General features: G+C 40.5%; 1 protein-coding gene across 3 annotated transcripts in view; it reads right to left on the reverse strand.

Annotated features, from left to right (window-relative positions):
* Window positions 1-72: 72 nt before the first annotated feature.
* The window catches only part of ENOX2 (ecto-NOX disulfide-thiol exchanger 2), a 41,784-nt gene continuing 19,731 nt past the window's right edge, over window positions 73-22,125 (reverse strand). For all 3 annotated transcript variants that reach the window (XM_089536657.1, XM_089536656.1, XM_089536658.1), the window contains exons 8-15: window positions 16,937-17,043; window positions 11,097-11,208; window positions 9,646-9,827; window positions 7,870-7,977; window positions 5,589-5,645; window positions 3,705-3,813; window positions 2,171-2,256; window positions 73-1,035 (exon numbers count right to left, since the gene is read on the reverse strand). In XM_089536657.1, coding sequence (XP_089392783.1) covers window positions 901-1,035; window positions 2,171-2,256; window positions 3,705-3,813; window positions 5,589-5,645; window positions 7,870-7,977; window positions 9,646-9,827; window positions 11,097-11,208; window positions 16,937-17,043 — 896 coding nt within the window. In that variant the 3' untranslated portion in view covers window positions 73-900. The remainder of the gene's footprint in view (window positions 1,036-2,170; window positions 2,257-3,704; window positions 3,814-5,588; window positions 5,646-7,869; window positions 7,978-9,645; window positions 9,828-11,096; window positions 11,209-16,936; window positions 17,044-22,125) is intronic.

Below are 22,125 nucleotides of genomic sequence, written 5' to 3' on the forward strand. Positions count from 1 at the left end.
AATCTCCAATGTTCCATCTAGTTTTGCCCTCAAAACCATCTGACATGACATCAAATGTCCAGTTTCAAAAGAGAGGTGGAAAGATCGCCTTTAATAATAAGTGCCAACTATGAAAACGAAGAAATGTTTGAAGAAAACCCTGGGCAACGCTCAAAAAAGTGCTGTCCAGGTCACTTATAATGTCAGCAAAATCCAACTCTTGACCACTTGATAACAGTTTGTTACAATATGTTTGGTTCTGCTCAAGTAGACGTCAGCTATTCATGAAAGAGATCACACTCACTGTGTGGACATATGACAGACATGTATATTTTCTCAGTTTTGACATGGAACGTTTATGGCCCCCAACTGGTGTTTTTAAACTCACCCATAAACCATTCATGCTTCAAAATGGCATCAGTTTCAATCTGTAAACGTTTAGCATACTTCATTACCAATTAATGCTAGAAGCATGAAATAATTGTTTTTTCTTGTAACCCAATATTCTACTTTATCGCTGCTCTCAAGGATAAAAACTGCTTGAGGGCACCCAGAAGGTTGAGAGAACCGTGTACAAAAAAGCTATTAAAATCTTTTGTTTTTAAGCCAACAGCATTTGTAAAAAGTATCAAAGGTCCAAACAGCTGTGCTTGGATTGACCCTAAAACGTGCCAGTCTGTCCTTTGGAAAAGGGCTCTGCTTGTTACAAAAAAATAGAGAGAAGAAAAAAACAAAACAAAAGACAACTGGAATATTAATACAGCCCTTAAGAATTGGCCCCTAACTTTCTTGATACTGTTCAAGGACTGCAAGGTGAGCCCCTGGCTGTGCCACATTTGTGAAGACTGCAGGCGTTTTCTTTTTGGAGCGTGTTTGCGTTGGATGACTGCCAGTGTCTAAAGCTGCACTATAGCTTCAAGTTCACATTGTTGTCTTCAGCCCCTCAAAGCCACAGAACTTCCACCTTTTTTCCAGACTTGCTCCAACCCCGGTCATCTCCTGTTTGAAAGTGTGTTGGAGCCGGGTCATGAGGGCTTCCACTTCACTAGAACAAATCTACAAAAGAGAAGCAAAATAGTATCACTGCAAGCAAATAACTAAATGAATGAAGTGGTTCTGTTTGCATGAACGGTTAATATTATACACCACGTGTATGGCCTGTTACAGACAGCCAAAATAAAGCTGCTTTGAGACACAGTGGTGGTATGGTGTTTCAATGATGCACGTGTCCTAAGAGTCCAAAAGTCGCACCAAAGCCACGTTCCAGCCCTAAGGACTGGAGCGTGGCTTTGGTGCGACTTCTGGACTCTTAGGACACATGCATAATTGAAACACCATACCTCCACTGTGACTCGAAGCAGCTTTATTTTGGCTGTCTGTAACAGGCCTATGTCAACAATTCCAGACACATACACACAGATGTTTTGAGTCAGTAACAGGCCACAGAATAAGATGCAGAATTCTGGACTCTGCTAACCGTTAATTAATTAGCTGTATTTATCCCTGGCTCTTCTGCCACAAAGGCTCTTAGAGCAGCTTACCAATAGTTAATATGACAATTCCCTGTCCTCAGGCTTACAATCTAAAAAGACATGACACAAAAGGAGAAGGGAATGGCAGTGGGGAAGGGGATCAAGTCTAGCAGATACTGTAGGTTCTTCTCTACTTCCGAGGCCAGAGGGGTGGCAGTTGGAATGAAGGGAGAGCCAGTCAGAGATACTCCAGCAATAGTACCCCTATTACCTGTTCATAATTTATTTCAGTTTAAAAGAGAATCATATCAAGGGATACTGATTTTCCTAGAGGTAGCCCTCTTTTAAGCTACTTCTGTTTCTAATGCACTGAATATGTTCAATAGTTAAGATGCTTCAGTGCATTTAGGGACTGTTATTACAGGTTAACTCGCTGTGTGAATGGGCCATAAAAATGGCTTATTTATACACTGAGAGGCAGATTGTTGCAGGTCTCAGAGGATATTTAACGTCTTACACAATACATGTGGGCAGCACACAGGTAATGAAGACCTTCTACAACTTGGAACCACCTGCCCCCATTAAACATGGAAAACAGAGGGAGATCAACAAGCACTTAAATATTAAGCAAAGTCTCTTTCATTGGCTACAGTTTGGTATGTATTTAAATATATCACAGGGTCACTGGTAGCACACCCTATAATTTATCCTTCACCCACCTTACTGTCAAGGCGCTGAAGATAGGAACAGATGTATTCAATGCTTGCTCCAAAAGGGTGGACATGCAGAAAGGTTGAGATTATCCCTAGAGACATAACATTTATGGAGTTACTCCCAAGATTCAAAAGGTCAATAAGCCACACATATCTGCCTCTAAGAAGAGCATTTCTGGATAGAACACTAAAATGAAAAAGATCACCTCAGAAGGTGGAAATGTTAAAACAGAGATTGGGTGGCCACCTGTCAGGTATGCATTAGTTGTAGCTTTCCTGCATGAACTCTTCCAACCCCCCAATTTTATCAGTCATTCTTGAGATCTCATGATCTCAATATCATGAGAATGCCCAAGGGGCACATGACAAGGACAAGTTCCCTCTGAGAGCTCCAATTGTCACATCAAGCTATCAGGATAGCAATATTCTGAATATTCCCTTACACTCTGATACAAAACACCAGGAAAATCTAGCAAACTATTGAAAAGTTTATTACAGGAGGGGAAAGGTTTAGACTTTTTTTTTAATGGGAAGAAGGTAAATCATTAAAAAAGGAAAATATCAGGATAGCTGCTATTCTGATTTATGCTGAGATTTGAACTGCATTATTGAATATCAATTCTGGTGATGGGAGTATGGTCCTAAGGAAAGCAGCCAATTACAGTAGAGTTGTTCTTGGCAAAGGGTGAGTTGGAAAAATTAGTCAGATTTTCATGGCCCATGTTACAGTGAGAGTGGAACTTGATCAAATGAAGTTTTCCTTTAGACCACAAGATACAGACCACATTAAAATCTGATTTGGTTTCAGAAAGACATCACTCCTCCTATCTAACAGACTTGCTTTTCTTTTCATTGTAAATGGGAAATGTTTGCTTAAGATGCTTAAAGCCAGTCTTGTAAATAACTACTCAGATACAATACTACTTGCCTGCAAAAAATTATACTACTTGCCTGGGGGCTGGCAGATGAGCTGCATTTCAATGCAAACAATGGGGCACTTTTCCTTCAGTAGCCTGCATGGTATTCATGATGGGCACAGAGAAGAGATGGAGCACTCCATTCTCTTTACAGCAGCCTCCACAGTTTTTGTGTGTAATTTCTAGTCACATCTAGGCTTCTGGGCTAGTGCTTAAATACAAGACTGCTTGAAATGCATAATTAATTTAGACTGTGAATGTTTCAAAAGGTAGTAAGGGTGCATCTTTTTCCAACTTCAAGTGATAAAGCTGGTATAACTCAGTGGCAGAATCTGTACTTTGATCAAAGAAGTCTCAGGCACAGCCACAGGAAGAGCTAGGGAAGACTACAACCTTTGTAGGAAAGCTCAAAGCTTGGTGACAGAGCAGATTCCCCACCCCCATGGGAAAGGTCACAAGGTAAGTCTCTGAACTTCAGGCACAATTGGGAAAGACCTCTAACATTCAGGAATGCCACTGTCAGTCGCTATAAAATAGGGATCAATGGCTTGACTTTACAGATGACAGTTTCTTATATGAAATCTATCTGTGCCTCAAGGATATTGGGGCCCAGTGTTCCTTACCCACTAATAAGGCTTCTCTCTCTGATTTGACAGGGTTGCTGGTGAGTCCTCTTTCGAGCACGCTTTCTTTCTCTTGGCTCACTGAGCAGATTGGTGACAGGCTGTTGGGCTGAAGGCAATTATGGAGAATTAATTTCTCACACATAGCATGTATCCTAGCAATAAGTCAATCCATGCATCATTTGCATCCAGTATGGAACATACTATAACTAACAAGTGCTAGCTGCCATCAAGGTGGCTTTGACTTATGGTGACCCTATGAATGAGAGACCTTCAGGACACCTTGTCATCAACAGTACAGCTCAGGTCCTGCCAACTCATGGCTTAATGTGGTCTTCCTCTTTTCCCACTGCTCTTCACTTAACCAATCATTGTCTTTTCTAAAGAGTCATGTTGTGTCATGATATGTCTGTCAATAGCCTCAGTTTGGTCATTCTGGCTTCTACAGCAGCAGTTCTCAACCTGTGGGTTGCAACCCCTTTGGCGGTCGAAGGGGTCACCTAAGACCATCAGAAAACACATATTCCCAATAGTCTTAGGAACCGAGAACATCAGTTGGGAATCACTACAATATGAGGAACTGTATTAAAGGGTCACGGCATTAGGAAAGGTGAGAAGCACTGTTCTAGCGGGAGTGCAGACTTAATCTGCTATTTGTTGTGTGCCTTCAAGTCATTTCTGACTTATGGCAAACCCTATCACAAGGTTTTCTCAAAGATTTGTTCAGAGGGGAATATGGCATTGCTTCCTTCTGAGGCTGAAAGAGTGCCCAAGATTACCAGGTTTACACGGCTGAGTGGGGATTTGAATCCTGTTCTCACAGGGTCCTAGCTGAACATTCAAACCACTACATCACTCTGGCTCTCTTGATTTGCCCTAGAACCCATTAACTGACAAAAATGACACGATGGACACAGTACTGCTATGAGGGTGGAGAGCAGGAAAACCTTAGATTTCTTTCCTAGGTAAAAACACACTCTTCCCTTCTTATCTCTCTTACATACAGGAAGACACACACAACAAATGCTGACTTGTTCACTCTTCACAATGATACTGAATTGGTCACATTCAGTTTATTTTTTCATGTTGCATATACTATCTGGGAAACACATACATTTATGTATCAGAGTCAAACAACATACATAGAACCACATATTACAAAGTCAGGATTATCTAACAAAACTGATTATGTTTAGGTTTGAACAATAGGCGTATTTCTCCACACACCTTGCATTTAACCTATTCAATCCCCTGTGTAAAGGTGTGATGGATGGCCACTAGCTAAGGTTCAAGAAGCATCTGGTGGCTGATGCTGAAAATAAAATGCTGGACCAGACAGATCTTGCTTCAATGTTTTGTTGTTATGGAAGTTTTGCTCTTACTGAAGCTTAGGCTTCATTATGGGTTAACATTACAGGGAGAAGTAAATAAAATAATGAGATTGCTAACTAAATGTTGATTCTACCTCCTGTAGTAAACAGTCATCCCTGCCCACCTAGCCCTACCACCAAAATAGATTTGGAAATTTCAGTGGTCCTGGAAGAGCTAATAAAGCTCTAATAAATTAGAATAACTTCAACATTCCAGTAGGTTTAAGAAATGTAGAAGTTATTAACCAAGTTGTTACCATCATGACAGGAACTATATGCCACAAAGGCAGAAACTTCCATTTTCACTGCAGAAGTAGACACTGACACAAGAAAGTTTTTCTGTCTCAAAACTGTTGCTATTTCCTTGACAAAGGCTCAGATCTAGGGCTTCCATCAAAGAAAGGAAAATACTGCCCAGAGTTATTTAATTAATATATATAAACAAATCACAGTAAAATCAACACTCTCAAAGAATGCCATTCAAAAGAGTTAAGAGAGAAATTAATAAACTCACATGGTCTTGATGTTCAGCAGAATCTTTCCCCCAGTCCAGACCAGATGTGGCCTCTTGCTATAGTCAGTTGGAGAAAGAAAAGTTCATACTAATTATTATATGACAGTGCTAGGCCAATATAATTTGCACTCCAAAGCAGAGCAGCAGATCACACGCCATGCCATGCCAAGCTAAAAAATCCTCCAAGCACCACCTCTTTCTATTTCAGTGCTTCCTTAAACTGGTCTTTTGAACGGAAAAATGAACTGAATTAAAAGAAATAAGTAACATTTGCTGCCTAAAAATACTTTGCCAACTAGCACAGCTATTCCTATTATCGGACTCTTTTAGTCCTCAGTGCCCTGACTTAGCTTGTCTGACTATCCTTCAGTCTCCTATAAATGGACCTTAAGCATGTTTATAAGTTGTAGCAGGGGAATGAAGCTATCAAACTGGAGCATGTCCAAAGGAGAGTGACTAAAATGGTGAAGGGTCTGGAAACCATGTCCTATGAGGAAAGATTCAGGAGCTGGGGATGTTCCGTCTGGAGAAGAGAAGGTTAAGAGGTGATATGATAGCCCTGTTTAAATATTTGAAGGGATGTCATATCGAGGAGGGAGCAAGCTTGTTTTGTGCTGCTCCAGAGACTAGGACCTGGAACAATGGAATCGGTACAGTATCTCCCTCAGCAACCCTGTAATCTGCTACCACCTTACATTTCATTAGTCCTTGAACATGCGCATGAATGAGTGCCTTGCATGGATGGTGATTATCTGTGACTCATAAATAAAAACTATTTTAGGACTTGCACTCTGGAGCTCTGCTTTTCAGAACTGTATACACAGGCTTCATCCCTGTTTTGAATGTCCAAACACTCTCAGCTGCACTCATTTAAGCCCATAAAATTCCCATATTTGAATTTTAATTGTGGGTGCCTTTTTGGGACACTGGCATTTTGGAAAACACCAAGAATTACAAACAAGCTGAGGGCTGGTAATACAAAATGGGAAGTAATCATGCTTTAGATTTAATCAAGTCTTTCCCCATTGGTATTGCTTGATGGAGAAAATATCATGCTAAGAGTGCAGTACTTAAAAACTTGCCTTTGCCTCTTTGAGAAGAAAAGGTTGCTTACCTTGCTACCTGAAACTATGATTCTTCAAGTGATCATCTGTGCCCTCACACAATAAGTTTTGTGTCAGAAACCCCATTCAGAATGTTCCAGAGCTCAGTAGCTTTGACAGAAAACCCAGACCCCCTCCCCACACCAGCCATGCACCCCTATTTCCAGTCCACTGGAATTATAGAAGATTTGGACTGGGGGGAAAAAGGGAGGTAGGCTGAGTTGATGACTACTCAAGGGCACAGATGACCACTCAAAGAACCACAGTTAGAGATAAGCAACCTGCTCTTCTTCATTGTGGTCTCTGTGCCTCACACAATGGATGACTGAAAAGCTTATCAATCAGAACCACATGTAGGAGTGACTATGTTCTCCTGGAGTATGTTATACAGCGGAAAGGAGAAGTCAAGCATAGACTGACATACATTCCAGACTTTAAGAAATCTGATTTCAGTAAATCTAGGTAAATACTGGTGGCGTTCCCAAGGTCAGGAATACTAAAAAAGAAGGGAGTTCATGGTGGATGGAAACATTGGACACAGTTCCAAACAGTTCCAATGAGAAGGAAAAATGGGAAGTGCCTAAAAAAACCCCAGGATGGATGTCTAAAGAACTTTCTACAGAGCTAAGTTTTAAAAGGAACATGTACAAGAAATGGACAAAGGAGGAAATCACCAAAGAGAAATTCAAACTAAGAGCTAGCATGTGTAGGGAGAAAGTCAGAAAAAGTGCAGAATGAGCTCAGGTTTTGCTAGTGAGCTTAAAAATGATAGAATGGGCTTTTTTGGGTTATGTCAATAGCAAAAGGAAGAACAAGGAAATAATACAGTCACTGCATGGAAAAGATGGTGAAATGCTAACAGGGGACATAAAAGGCAGAACTCAACATCTTTGCCTCGGTCTTCTCCCAAAAGGAAAACCTTATCCTTTTAAACTTTTGAGTCATCATTCCCCATGTGTCTAAAAGTCCTTTTTTTTAACACAAGAGACAGAAATGTGCTTTGCTTTATATAGTTTTTCTCTCAACTCTATAGAAGCTGATGCAAATATTTTTGCAACCCTCCTGAACTTAATGCTGTTGACACACACCATCATATACTTTGGTTACGAGAAAAACCCAAATGCCTGTTATGGAAGAATGAAACTTGCAAGACCAGTGCCTGGCGGGGGAAATCTTACCTTTTCTTTCAGAGTTTCAAGTAATTTGTCTAGCTGCCTTTTTTCTTCATTTACTTTCTCCAGTTCAGCATCTCTTCTTTCACATTCATCCTGTAGTTTCAGGAGATGCTAGGAAGGAGAAAAACAGAGAGAGTTTTACTTAGTCCACCAATCTTAAGCATTGTAATGGAAACTGCAACAAATGGAAATGCATACTCAACCTAAAAGTAGTATTAAACAGATAAAAGTATTGATGCCTCTGACCCATCTTAGGCCAAGCTGTCTTCCAGGCAAGCCCTTTTCCTTACCCAACTTATCTCCTTTTGTGGCCTTGCCCCTCCCCCCCCCCATCAACACAGGAGACACAGAAGTTCCCAATTGCCTCTTCATCACAATCACCAATATTCCAAATATCTTCCCTTTTTTGTTCCTTATTTAGACCACAAAATTGTTTACAATACTAGTGAGAAAGAAGTTTGTAGAATAACATATGGTTATCACACTACACACGTTAGCTGTGCTACAGATTGTCAAGATGTTTGTGTTATCATTTTGCTAATGGTCAGTATGAATGATATAGTCGCTTTCAGTACTTTCTCTACCTAATTTCACTGACAACATAGTCACCTTCCTACTGTCAACCATGTGCAGTGTATATATACGTGAATCTCTCAAATTATGCTCCTTGCTTCTGAAGATGTATATTACAATCCATGAAAGCTCATGCTACAGTAAATCTGTTCATCTTAAAGGTAAACTGGACTCTTTGTCGTTTGGCTGAGACAGATGAATACAACCATCTTTTTGGAAATTGCCAACAAGTATATTTTACTTATGCTACAAATCATTTCAGATACAACCGGCCAAAGTGGTTAGTAGTTAAAATTCCTCGGGAAAGAACAATACAGAATTATTATATGTGGAAGTGGGGATGAAAGTGTGGGATCCAGTCTTTCATTCTAAGCTGGAGGGAGCAAGAGCTTTCTGATACAGAAGATACCAACTCACAGAAGTAGCCCTTCCACTTAACTGAGAAATGTGAGACCAGATCAGCGATCTAGCTCATCCTTCCATTGCCTCGTAGGGATACTAAACTATCCATTCAGTAGTGCAGAGCCCCAGCTCTGAACAACTCAAACCCCCTCAAGAATTTCAAAGTAAACATTCAGTTTCCAAAAACAGAATGGGAGCAAACAGGAAAGATGACTTCAAACACATTCTGAAAATAGTATATTGTTTTCTTTACAGTTCTACATTTCTCCCAAAATTGGGACTCAAAGCAATTCACAAGAGTTTTTAAAGGACAAATGATAATATAAACAGTTTAAAAGTACAGCCCCTACTGAATCAAAGCTCCTGCCTCTGCTACCAACAGAAGGACAGCAGGGAGGAAGTGCAGTGAGCTTGGCCTCTGCCACCAAGCAGATGGTTTCTAGAGCCCTTGCTAACATCATGGCCAAATTTGAAGAACTGTTCAGTGGCACAAAAAGGAGTGATTTAAACTTAGTAGGCTTTGCTAGAAAGTTTTGCTTTAGACCAGTGATGGTGAACCTTTTAGAGGCCGAATGCCCAAAGCGCAACCCCAAACCCATTTATTTATTGCAAAGTGCCATGTCCCTCTGGCTTTCTAGTAACAAACTCTGGCAAACTCTGTGCTGGGGAGACAGCACATGTGCCCACAGAGAGGGCTCTGAGTGCCACCTCTGGCACGCGTGCCATAAGTTCGGCATCACTGCTTTAGACAGTCAGTTTAAGGGAGCAAAAAGATATGCAGTTAGGAAAAAGTGAGAGTCTTACCTGCTGCATGCTTTGCATAGCCTGTTGAAGAATAATCAACTGTTGGTCTTTGCCTGTGTCTTCTTCACGGCCCATTTTACCCTGCTCTTGCTTTAAAAGCTCCACTTCATTCCTGTAGGCATCCAGCTGACACCGTAAACTGTCATTTTCTTCCTTCAGCGCTTCTGTTTGTGACAGTAATACTGGGAAGGGAATGAGGAATGAAGAGAATGAAAGCAAAGAGAATGGACTCACTGGTGGCTTTGGGACAGAATGCACCTTCAAAGTTCTCTCATTTGTACACTAGTAAATTTTCTAGAATGTATTCTTCTAAATATATGTCCAGTTCTTCCTTGGACATGATGTGCTGTACATGTGCCTGATGTTTAATTTATGTAATTATTAATATCATGTCTTTCCACTAAAGGCAGAGCTAAAGGCACCTAACAAAATTAAAATGTTTAAAAAGTCATAATCAAAATATGAAAACATATCCAACAAATACACATCCCATAAAACAAAATAAATAATGGCAGACATCAGATTAAAAAATCCCTTTGGCAGCAAATCAACCAGATGCCAAGAGCTCATCTGGGGAAAAAGCCTTTTCGAGCCTGTGGAAGAATAACAAGTGATTGAGGTAGTTTATACTGTCTCAGCAAAGAGTGATAATGCTTGGGTGCAGCCAGTGAGAAGTCTTCTCTCAGGTTCTCACCAACTGTGCCTCTGATAATACTATACAAAGAGTATACTAAAGAGAGAATTAATACTCTTGAGCAAACAGGCTCTTATGGGAGAACATGGTCTTTCAAACAGTGGCTTGCAGCTGGCTATCACTTGAGTTGCTCATTGTGCTGCAGGCTTGCTTTATGTTTGTGACACACATGTAACCTGGATTGTGTTAGATCAGTGTTGGAATAATATCACAAGTCCTTTGTGACAGGAGACTGGGTACATGTAACAGCAGTACATGAGGAACACAGCATTTTCTATTGGCTTAGTGTTAAGTGGTGCCTGTGGTCAGCTAATGGTGCAATACCCTGGTATAAGTTTGGATGTTAGCATTCCAAACAGCAGCAACACAGATTTATTGCATAGGCAGATCATCTTAATATACATTTATCTCAGTATCTTAGTATATTTAGATTATCTTAGTATATATTTATTGTATAGGTAGGTCGTCTTAGTAAACAGGTGATGAGGTGCCTTGGCCCATGACTTTGTGGCTTGCTCTAACTTGCATGTCCTGCAAGTATGGTTTGAAGCAGCAGCAGCCACTGGCCTGAATTTTGCTCACTGTTGGCTCAGAACCAGTCTAGGTTTTTGGTTTCCAGTTCCCAGAATCCTTCAACCAAATTGAGGGATTCTAGAAATTATAACAGGGAAAAGTAATGCTTCCAAACTCTACTCAAAATACTCTGGGTTTCTTTTTAATGTTGTGTCAGTCATGGGACTAACTCTTTTTCTCTTACCTGACTCTTCTGTCTCTTTGGGCTCTTGTGGCTCTGTGTCATCATCAGACATCTCCATCTCTTCTTCTCTTCTGATGCCCATTAGCTCATCATTGTGAATGTTACGAATTTCCTAGAAATTAAAGAGCACTTTTAAAAAGAGATTGTACCAATCACTTCTGTATATTTGTTCACAGTGAAGAACTTGTGGAAAGTATGGCTGGGGAAGAAAGGAACAAAAAGGAGGAGAAATCTAATGATATGTTGTTAAGCATAATTATCCAAAGCGTAAGTACATCCATCATTCATGCTCTCAGTTTTCATATGTTGTACAAATCACTTGTTTCACAAATTTTGAAGCATCTAAGCACAAAATCTATGCACAAAGTGTGATAAGCATTATAGTTTATATGGAACTTCCAACCAAAGCATGGAGATATCACTTTTTATTGTATAGGCAATAAAAAGAGTTGGACTACAACTCATAATTCCCCAGCCAGCATAATCAATGGCCATGTCAATCGGACTCTCGAGGGCAGCTAGAGATTTTATGAGGCTGATCAATGAACATTTATATGATCTCGTGTTTGAGGAAGTCTTAGCATATCTTGATGATGTGTTGATATATTCCCAGGACCTTGAAGACTGTGTTGATGCAGTTGCTAGACAACCAACTGTATATTAAATTGTCAAAAAGTGAACTCCACCAGGACAACATAGGTTTTTTAGGATATCGCATTTCCACCCAAGACATTGAAATGGACTCAGCCAAGGTGCAAGCTGTGTTAGATTAGGAGCCTTCCAGGACACTGAGGCAAGTGCTAAGTTTTTTGGCTTTTGATAATTTTTACAGATAGTTCGTTGCTAAGTACACAAATGGCTCTGTTTATCAGTGACTGGTTAAAAAAACAAAACAAAAAGAGGGTAAAGAAAGGGAACAAACGAAAGCCTTCAAGCTAAGGAGCTTTGGATATCAGAGTGCCTGTTCAGTTGGGAACCCATCCTAAAATATCCCAACATCTCTCAGCCATTTGTACTGCAGGTGGATATGAGTGATTCTGTGACAGGGACCATACTATTACAACAAGACTATGAAAGTGTACTAAGGCCATGTACTAACCTTTCAACAACAACAACAAAAAAGAGTGGGCCTGAGTTAAATTGGCCATGTTGGGAGAAAGACATGGCTGCTGTAAAATAGGCTTTGGAGTCCTGGGAACAGTTTTTAGACCCTTGCCCTTCTGAGGTCTGGATTGACCATCATAATTTAGAGGCACTGCAAACACCCAAGAGACTGAGTCCCAACAAGTGTGGTGGGCCAAAATTTTTTAAAGTTCAAATTTAAGTTAAAATACCTGTCAGGGGGGAGGGGGCAGGTGTCCTTGCTGATGATAGATTTCAAGTATCTGCCTTGCTTTTCCCTTATGTGGCATGTGCAATCAGCACATGGACCATAACCACTTCTACATGAGATTATACCAGTGGGGTCCGCTGTTCCACCCCACTCCTCTGGTATTCAACTAAGTGCAAGTACAATACACAAACGGACAGTGCAAGGTGTTAGAGCAAAAGGTCAGTGCCACCATATTCCCACAATACTAGGCCAGTTTTTAAAAAGATATTTTAAAACCAACTGCTAGGAACCTTGAGTGCCACTGATGAAGAGAACCAGGGCAGGAATATCATTCAGCATGGTATTCTATTTTACAATCCCCCATCAATATACAGCGGACCCTCCCCATGTATAACAAAATCCATGTATGCTCAAGTCCCAGTAAATATAATGACATAGCAAAATGGTGTCCCTTATGAAAAATGGAAAATCAAGGTTTCATATTTGAAATTTATACTTTTTTTGAACATTTTCAAATTGTGGATGCTTGAATCTGTGTATAAAAAAATCCGTGCATAAGAAGAGCCGACTGTACCAATCATGTCTACCATGGTGTTGAACTCTCATCTAAGCACTCACTATGCCTCCTCCTGCTCCCTCACCTTCATTCTGGAATTCTAGTGGTGGCCTCCTACAGAGTAAATCCACAATGTGACTGTGGAGGGTATTATTTCTCAAGAACGTGTCTCTCATTCAAAATCTGTGTCTCCCCACCACTCTCCAAACATAAGAAAAAGGGTGGCACTTATGCCCCATGTCTCCGCAAAGAAATGCCCTCCTTTGGGATTGAACTACCATTGGCAACTGTCCACCAAAGCCCAGTTGTTCTTCATATAGCCTCACTACCCGGGAAGCTGAAGATCCTGGCATGAGAGGAACCATTGGTTGCCCAGGTTTGGGTTGACATCATCTCACTGTAGAAGGCTGGCATGATATGACAGTTTGGCAGTTGGACTAAGACTCTGAGAGACTGGGGTTAAATCCCTGCTTTGCCATGGTAACCCAGTGTCTCAGTTGCAATTGAAGACAATGGCAAAAATCGAATCTTGCCAAGATATCCCTTAAGTCACCATGAGTAGGAAACAACTTGAAGACAAGTAAGAACAACACTATAATCTCACAGTAATACTGAATTTGACTCATTGGCCTTGTTTTGGTGGAATCAAATTTTGTAATAAATTTTACAACACTATAATTGATATTTAATGTTTGTTATAAGCTGCTTCAGATATGGTCCACCATTGGAAAGGGGCACATAAGTAAAGGTAAACCGTGGGTTATGTGACCAAAAGCAGCACATTTTGCTTTAAGAGTCAAGCCAACCTGCCAGACAACCAAATTCACTGTCTCTCCACAGTTTATATACTTGTTCAGCCAAGAGGTTCATTTGATTTTCCCTAGACGTCAAGGTAAATAGGAAACAACATTAGAAATGTCAGTAAGTATAATTCAAGAAAGCATATATTAAGTCTTTGCTGTTTGAACATTCCATACATAAGAAATATATTTGTCTGCTTTTTCCCAAGTAGGAGAACCCTCTCTGCCAAAGTCATTCAAGGATGTATTGGAACCATTTTCCACTTCCTTTACAGATAGAACATCTAGCCCAGTATGACTGGAAGCACTTTTCCAGGTCTACATGCTAATCTTCCAGTCTTTATCTGGAGATGCTTTGCACTGAGACAGCAGCCCTTTTGCAAGGGAAGGAGTGATGCAGTCTAAGTGGCAACACTCACCTAAAGAAACAATTCAAGTAAGGGCAGCAAACACCATACTGTTATTCATAACTCACTTTAAAACTACTTTCTTAATTGAGACAAAACAAAACTTAGTGCATGTAAGTTTATTAAACTAATTGATAATGCAAACTGAAACTAACAGCCATGTAAACATTCCTTCTTAAGAACAGTATCCGATGGTATGGACCTAGACAGACACTAAAAGCAACACTTCTGGTACAGTGAATGGATACGTATGAAGGATGGGGTTCTCAGGGAGCCCCAGTAGTGCAGTGGTTAAGTGCTAGTATTGTAGCTAAAACATTGTGAATTCAATCCCAGGGATACAAGGCTGATTCAGCCTTCCATCCTTTCGTAGGTTGTTAAAATAAGTACCCAGGTTGTTGAGGGGCAATTAGCTTATAGATTGTAAACCCTGGCTTAGAGAGTGCTGAGTTCACTATTAAGCGGTACAGAACTGTAAATATTTTTGCTATTGCTCCTTCATCACAAAGGCACAGTAAGGATTCTTTCCCTGAAGAGAAAACCATCTGGTCTAACAAGTCTCTCCATACTGTACAGGCATGGCTTCTTTATGGTGCATTCAGCAGAGATCCAGCAAGTTCATAAACTGATTGCTATCTTGGCTGATTCTATAATTCTGGTAAACTTTTGGTTTGTTTTTAATGTTTTAGTAAAATTTGTTAGCAGACTTGGGGTGGACTGTTTACAAAGTAACAAAAGAACAGGATTTCCTCCCTTAAATTAAAAAAAAGCTTCATTATCATTGTACCAGTTACTCTTCAGAACGGGCAGAGCAGGGCAGGATATATATATGTGTGTGTGTGTGCCTGCCTTCAGGTTTGTCTGTCAACTCATGGCAACTGCATACATTTCATAGGGTTTTTCTTAGGCAAGGAAAACTTGGAGGTGGTTCTACCAGTGCCTTCCTCTGAAATAAAGCCTATAGCACCTTGTAATTGTTGGCAGTCTCCCATACAAGGACTTAACCATGGCTGACCCTATTTAACTTCCTAGAACAGACAGGATCCGGTGCCTTTAGAGTATTCAGGATATGCATTTATGTTCATCTTCATCCCTCTAGTCTGGAGATGAAGTTACAATTTCTACTATCAAGCAGAAAAATACCTACCCTCTTTTATGAGTTAAATGACCAAATGACTTACCTGAGCCTGTCACATGCTGCAAGGAACAGTAACCTTTGCAAAACCCATTTTGCTAACATGCTCAGCTGCTTCCCTCACTTGGTGATAGATGCATCAGTTAGCCCAACTGTGTTTGTGTGATTCAGAATGGCCATGAGCACTATGAAATCACAGACACTGGTGCTGCTTACATGCTTGACCAGAGCTTGGAAAAATTATGTCAATTATAGTCAAAAAAGTAACTTTTCCAAGCTGTTCTTGATCTCTTCATGTTTAGATGGCCCTTCAAGGTCCAACAGCAGACTATGGCCCCATGTTAATTCAAGGGCACATTACAATCTTCTGCAGAACTTATAGACCAGGGATGGGCAAAGTGCAGGTTGAAGATGCACATGCAGGATTATTTTTGTGGCACCCAGGGCCACCAAGGAAGTAAAAAAATGTTTTGCACCCCAAAATTCCCCAGGCCCTGGAGAGACCTTTTTGTGAAACAGGAATTGAACCAGAAATTACTTGCACTCACCTCCTATGGAACTGAAATAGATGGGGGGGGGGGATAAAAACATATGACAATACCCCCTCCCTGTTGTTCTCTTCAGTGTGCCTTCCAAAATAATGCACTGCTAAAACTTTCAGAAGTTTCTTTGGCTCTTCTGAAACTGTTCTGTTCGGTTTCAGTCTTTCCTAAAGCCCTATTAAATCCAGCTTAGCTACAGTGGTTAACACCAGATGCAATGAACTCCTATCATCTGCTCACCACTGATCATCCTGAATGGGGATGATGGACACTGGAGTTTGATACAACTGGAAGGCAACAGGTCAAGTCTTCCCTGACTATACAAAGCAGCACCATTCTGGAGATCCTTTCAAATTATAGCAACTATTTCCGTTTCAGGTTCAATAGCAAGCATGGTTACTCAGAACTGAGTTTGAATGAATCTGACAGATCAGTCTTTCACCTCTGCAACAGCAAAATTTCTACCATACCTGATAGTGCTTCATCTGGGCTCCTCAGATGTGTGGGAAGGGGGAAGAAAAAAGAAATTCCATGGAAAAAACAGGTACCCCTTTGATTCAACTGTTATTACCAGTTAAGAATTAGGATTCACAGGTGCCCAGATTCTGCTGCAACTTGATCCCAGAGCATTAATCCTTTCTCAACGATGTCCGTACCATGTGGGATGTCTGTAGCTTCCCAACCACACAGTGACTCCCAATACTATCATATCTCTTTAGCCACAGATCATTAGACTACAAATAAGGGCTTACCCACATGGCATACAGTAAATTTCTAACTGGCTTTTTGCCTCTGAATTCCTGAATCCATATTATGGCCAAATAAAGGAAAACTGTAACATGTTTTTTGTACAATATTGCTAATTATTACATCAAAGTTTTATGATTTTCCAGTCTTCTTATCAACCTCTGGCTCCTTGCCCTCCCCATATGAGACATTATGGACTTTGTGTACTTACCTTCTAGAGCTAGACTAAAAACATCCATCCTTTTTAATTCAAGCCTGTAGGCCAAAAAGAAGGAACTAACCAAAAAAAAAAAAAAAGGGGGGGGGGAGAAGGTACCAACCTCAGCTTGCTTGCACCACACGCTGATGTTCTTACGTTGAGCTTTCGTGAAATGGTCCCAAGCCTTTTGTTTGGATGCCGAATGGTACACAGCAACTATCTGCTCGACTGCAGTTTCAAAATCAGCAGGCAAAACCAGGCCACATTAGCATCCAGAGAAGGCAAGAGAAAGGAGTAAAGGAGTAAGAGAGGGGCAATCAGGCAGGTGGTCCAATGAAACTTTATGGTTCTTTTGGCACAGGCCAAAGCTGAGATGGCACCCAAGAAAAGGCCAGACAATGCTTGGAAGGCAGCTAGTACAACAGGGAGTGGTGTTGTTTGTTCAATCAGGTAGAAGCCAAGATAAGAGAGGATACTATCTTGATGAGGAGGCCATGACAGTAAAATGTTTGAAAAACACTCAAGCATGAAGTTTCTCAAAGAATTCAAGATGAAGAAAGACACTTCAATATAAAACGGACCATAGGACAAAAAGGCCTTTTCTCAATTACAGGATCATTATCCAGGCTGCTTGTAATCCACAGGTCTGCAACTGTAAATTGTAATGACTACAGAATACTGCACACTGGGAATTTGAGCTTCTGTTTTCTTTTAAACTCAATTTCTAGTCCCTAATATTGCCACAGAAGTGGCCAAAGTGTGGTCCTCCAGGTATTATTGTACTATCACTCCCAACATAGCCAAATTGTAAGGAATGCTGAGAGTTGCAATCTGACAACATCTGGAGAACTGCCATTTTCCCACTCACATTACAAAGACAAGCCTGCAGGATGTCAAACCTGAGGAAAAAAGGAATAAGAAAGGGGTTTCCAATGGAACTTCCTTGTTGTGTCTAAAATTATACAAAATCAGTTCACAGTCATATTTCTACAATTCATAAAGAGCTTTTCCTGGGGTGGGATTTTATTCTATTTTTGAGAACCAGAATAGAAACTGTACTGAAAATGACATGGGCTGCATCTGCAAGTGCAGAAGTAAGCCAGTTTCACATTGCTTTAACTGCCATGGCTCAATGCTATGGAATTCTGGGATTCAGAGTTTGTTGTGGCACCAGAACATTATGCAGAGAAGGCTAAATGTCTCACAAAACTACAGTTTCCAGAATTTCATAGCACTAAGCTATGGCAGATAAAGCAACGTCAAACTGGATTCATTCTGCAGTGCAGATGCAGCCATTGCAATTTTGATATGCTGCCCCGTTCTTTGCTAAATTAACAGACTTCCCAAATTCTCTAAAACACATCCTGTGGGATGCATGCAACCTTTTGTGACCCCCATGTCCTTCCTGGACTTATCACTTTCCCCCCACCTTCCAAAATAGTGAACTGCTACTCCTGGAACTCTTTCAGGAGCAGTGATTCTTGTTCAGAGAAAATATTAATGCAGGGGTGCACAATTCAAGTGGGTCTGGTGACCAATTTTCTGTCCCCAGGACCCTCTGGGAACTCCACTGATTTTCAAAAATGTTAAAAAAAAAACAAAAACAGGAGAGGCTGGAAGACCACTTCTCATTTAGGGGGGAAAATTTGGTCAATGTTAGACAGTGTAGGGAGTCTCAGTACCTATTTAAAAGGTGACTTTCCATTGCTGGAAGCTTCCAGGAAAAGCAATTCACCATTGTTGTTGTTAGAAAGAGGATACACTTATGAAAAGTGAACAGATAATGGACCTCAAAAAGATCATTTGGCTACTGTATTGGTTCATTTGTTTTAATTTGTGTGGGAGGGGATGTTTTTCAGAACTGAAGGTGCATTTCTAGTCACTTCTGGATTCAAAGGGAAAATATTTTAAAAATGCATTTGGGGAGGATAAGATCAGATGGGGTCCTTAGGCTGCAAGATTAGCTGCTGAATTCCTGGATTCTGCCCACTCCAGCATTAATACAAGTCATTCTTTTTATGCATATTTTTAGTCAATGTTTAGATCACAGACTCAAAGAGTTGGAAGAGACCACAAGGGCCATCCAGTCCAACCCCATTCTGACATGCAAGGACTCTCAATCAAAGCATACCCAACAGATGGTCATTCAGCCTCTGCTTACAGGGAAAGAGACTCCACTACACTTCAAGGGAGTATGTTCCATTGTCGAACAGCCCTTACTGTCAGGTGAGAGAGATATCACTTATATTGAGGGAAATAAAATCTACCCCAAACCACACTTTACTGGCCTAACTGATGGAGAGGCTCTTGCTTTCACCCTCCAAAAGACTGTCAAATGCCAACGTGAGGAAGGTATTCAAGGTGAGTGTTTTATTCTCTTTATCTCCTGCTCTCCCAACTACTGCTTATTCTATACATGTACTACACCTTCTGGAATCAAAGGCCAATTTGTCAAATGGTAACAGAAACATGAAACCACTGAAAAACCTTAACTAGTCAGACTGTAATGATTTACACCTTCAGAAACTGCTTGATGCACCTCAAGAGACTCAGTGTCACACAGTACAAGGTTAACCTTTAAAACATGCATCAAGCCAAAAGATGCTAAGGCAGATATTCTTCAAGTAGTAAGATGCTACAGTGTCATTCCGCACCAAGGAACTGGCACCTTACAGTGCAATCAACAGTAAGATTGAGATAAATGGAAATGGGAAGAAAACTTGTACACCAGCACAAAGTTGGTAAAAGAAAGGGACTGATTTGGGACCCTCAGTACAACCAATGAGCTTGGGACCTGGCAAATCCAGAGACACCCCTGCCCCTAAAATACTCTGGATGAAGACTTATGGCCAGCAGAATTTTCCAATCATGGAGTTTCCCATGGCTGTCTTGCATCCCATTTTGGGAGAAAGGTGGGAAATAAATCTAATATAAATAAATAAATAAATTGTAGGGTAATTTAAGTTTCCTAAGGCTTCAGCCTTTAGTAAGGAAACAAAAATATTGAAATATCAAAAATGTCAAAGCCAAGCTTGTTAGGCTTTAGCTTTAAAATCAGCAGAGTAGCAGAAATATGCCTTTGATAACTATCCTTCCCTGAGAACTAAGATTGACTCAAAAAAACAACGTAAGTAGCTTGCAGTTCAAACTAAAGTTTAATATATTCCATTCTTGCCATACACGGGGATCTGTTCTGGACACCACCACCCCCAACATAAGGCAAAAAAACATGGGACCTAAAGTCCTGTTTGTATGAATGGGGTGTGCTTTCACACGCCGCATAGCGTAGGCACACGCCCCATTCATTCTATGGGGGCTTGCTGTCTGCATGACATTGAGTCTGTGTATGGCAAACCTGCATATGGAGCATGTGCACTGTAATGGCTTTACTCTGTATTTACATAGAAACTCTATCCTATTCTAGCTAGTGAATAGTTCAGAAAAGTAATATTTATCTCACCATCTTTCCAAAGAAAGTTAAGAGATGAGAAAGATGGAAAACATCCATTTCAGATGCAAATCTTTGAGGGAATGTCTGTTAGTCCCAAAGGAGAATTAACTAAATTACATGGTTAGTTTGAATGAGAGAGAGAGAGGGGAGTCTGCATGAAGGAAATTCCTATCTATCTGAGGAGGGGGAAAGAGAAGGCAAAAATCTTCCAACATAAATAAATTTTGCTGTTGGGTAGACAGGACAATTGGAGGATGCCTGTGGAGGGGTGCTTCCACCTAATCATATAATCATAGTATCATAAATGTTGGAAGGGACTGCAAGAGTCATCTAATCCAACCCCCTGCCATGCAAGAATACACAACTAAAGCACTCCCAAAAGACAGCAATCTGTTGCAAGACCTCTGAAGAAGGGGAATTCACCACCCTTCAAGATAGTCTATTCCACTATAATTTATTACATTAAAGAAGTTCTTTCTTATGTTTAAGTGCAATGCTCCAGTAATTTGAAACCATTGGTTCATGTTCTAGTCTGTGGAGCACCAGAACACTTGTCCCATCTTCTGCAAGACATTCCTTCAGGTATTAAAATATGGCTATATCACCTCTAAATCTCCTCTTCTCCAGGATAAACACACCTAGCTCACTAAGCTGTTTCCTCATAGGGCTTGGTTTACAGACCTTTTACAGTCATGGCCCTCCTCTCCTGAATATGTTCCAGCTTGTCCATATTCTGTGGTGCTCAGAACAGGACACAATATTTCAGATGTGGTCTGACCAAAGGAAAATAGAGTGACACTATTAATTCTTTTCACATGTTTTGTTGTCCAGTGAGGTGTCACTCATCCTATAGTTGTGCATTTCATTTCCCCTGCTTAAATATAGCACTGTATTTGTACAATATGCCCTTCAGATCTGTGGGGGTTTGGTTCCAGGACATTGCACAGGTACAAAACAATGTAGATAATCACATCTTATATTATTAAATGGTGGTGATGTAAATATGCACGCTTCAATGTGTCTGCGTTCATGTTGCCACTATTTAATAATAAGAGGTTTGACAATCCAGTCAGTTAAATTCACAGATCTGGAGCCTGCAAACCCAGAAAGTCCACTGTATTACTTTGAAAATCTTTTTTTGTTTTGTTTTGTTTTAGCCCAGCTCTCCAATCCTTTAAGATTATTTCAAATCATAAATATCTCTGACAGGGTATTAGCTGCCTCTCCTAATTTGATGTCATTTGCAAACTTAATAAGCATGTTCTCTGTTCCATCATCCAACTCATTTAAAGATTTTGAACAACACGGGGCCTAGAATAGAAACTTGTGGCACCTCACTAGTTGCTTCTCTCCAGGATGAAAGAGAACCATTGGTCTTTTTGAACAGCTCATCAGCCAGTTACAAATTCACCTAACAAGCACACTGCCTAACCTACATTTAATTCTAACACACACCATCAAAATTAGATGTAGGAGCTAGGATTGCTAGTTACTCATTGCCAGAGCATGAAGATCTTGTAGGACATTTAATGGGAATAACCTTCCTTGAGATGAATCCTGATGATCAGCAACAAAAATCAAGACAGCACTCCCAGAGCTGAGAAGATCATCAAATCCTCTTTAGCTAACATCTTTAGCTAACATTTAAAATGGGGTGAAAGGGGGAAACAGAACAATGTTACATTACCTTGAACACTTAAATCTCCCAATTTGTAAGATGACCTGCAGATCCTTGAATGAATAAAGAAGAGGAGCAGAGATTTGGCTACAAACTTACCTTTGTTGCCTATGTCCCTAAGCAATCACCAAAAGCAAAAGAGCAGCCTGCAGAAAGCAACATCATTAAGGAGGAACTAGGT

Source organism: Sceloporus occidentalis, unplaced genomic scaffold (assembly GCF_023333645.1).
Source record: "Sceloporus occidentalis isolate IW3139 unplaced genomic scaffold, rSceOcc1.0.p SCAF_8, whole genome shotgun sequence".
Classification (NCBI taxonomy): Eukaryota; Metazoa; Chordata; class Lepidosauria; order Squamata; family Phrynosomatidae; genus Sceloporus; species Sceloporus occidentalis.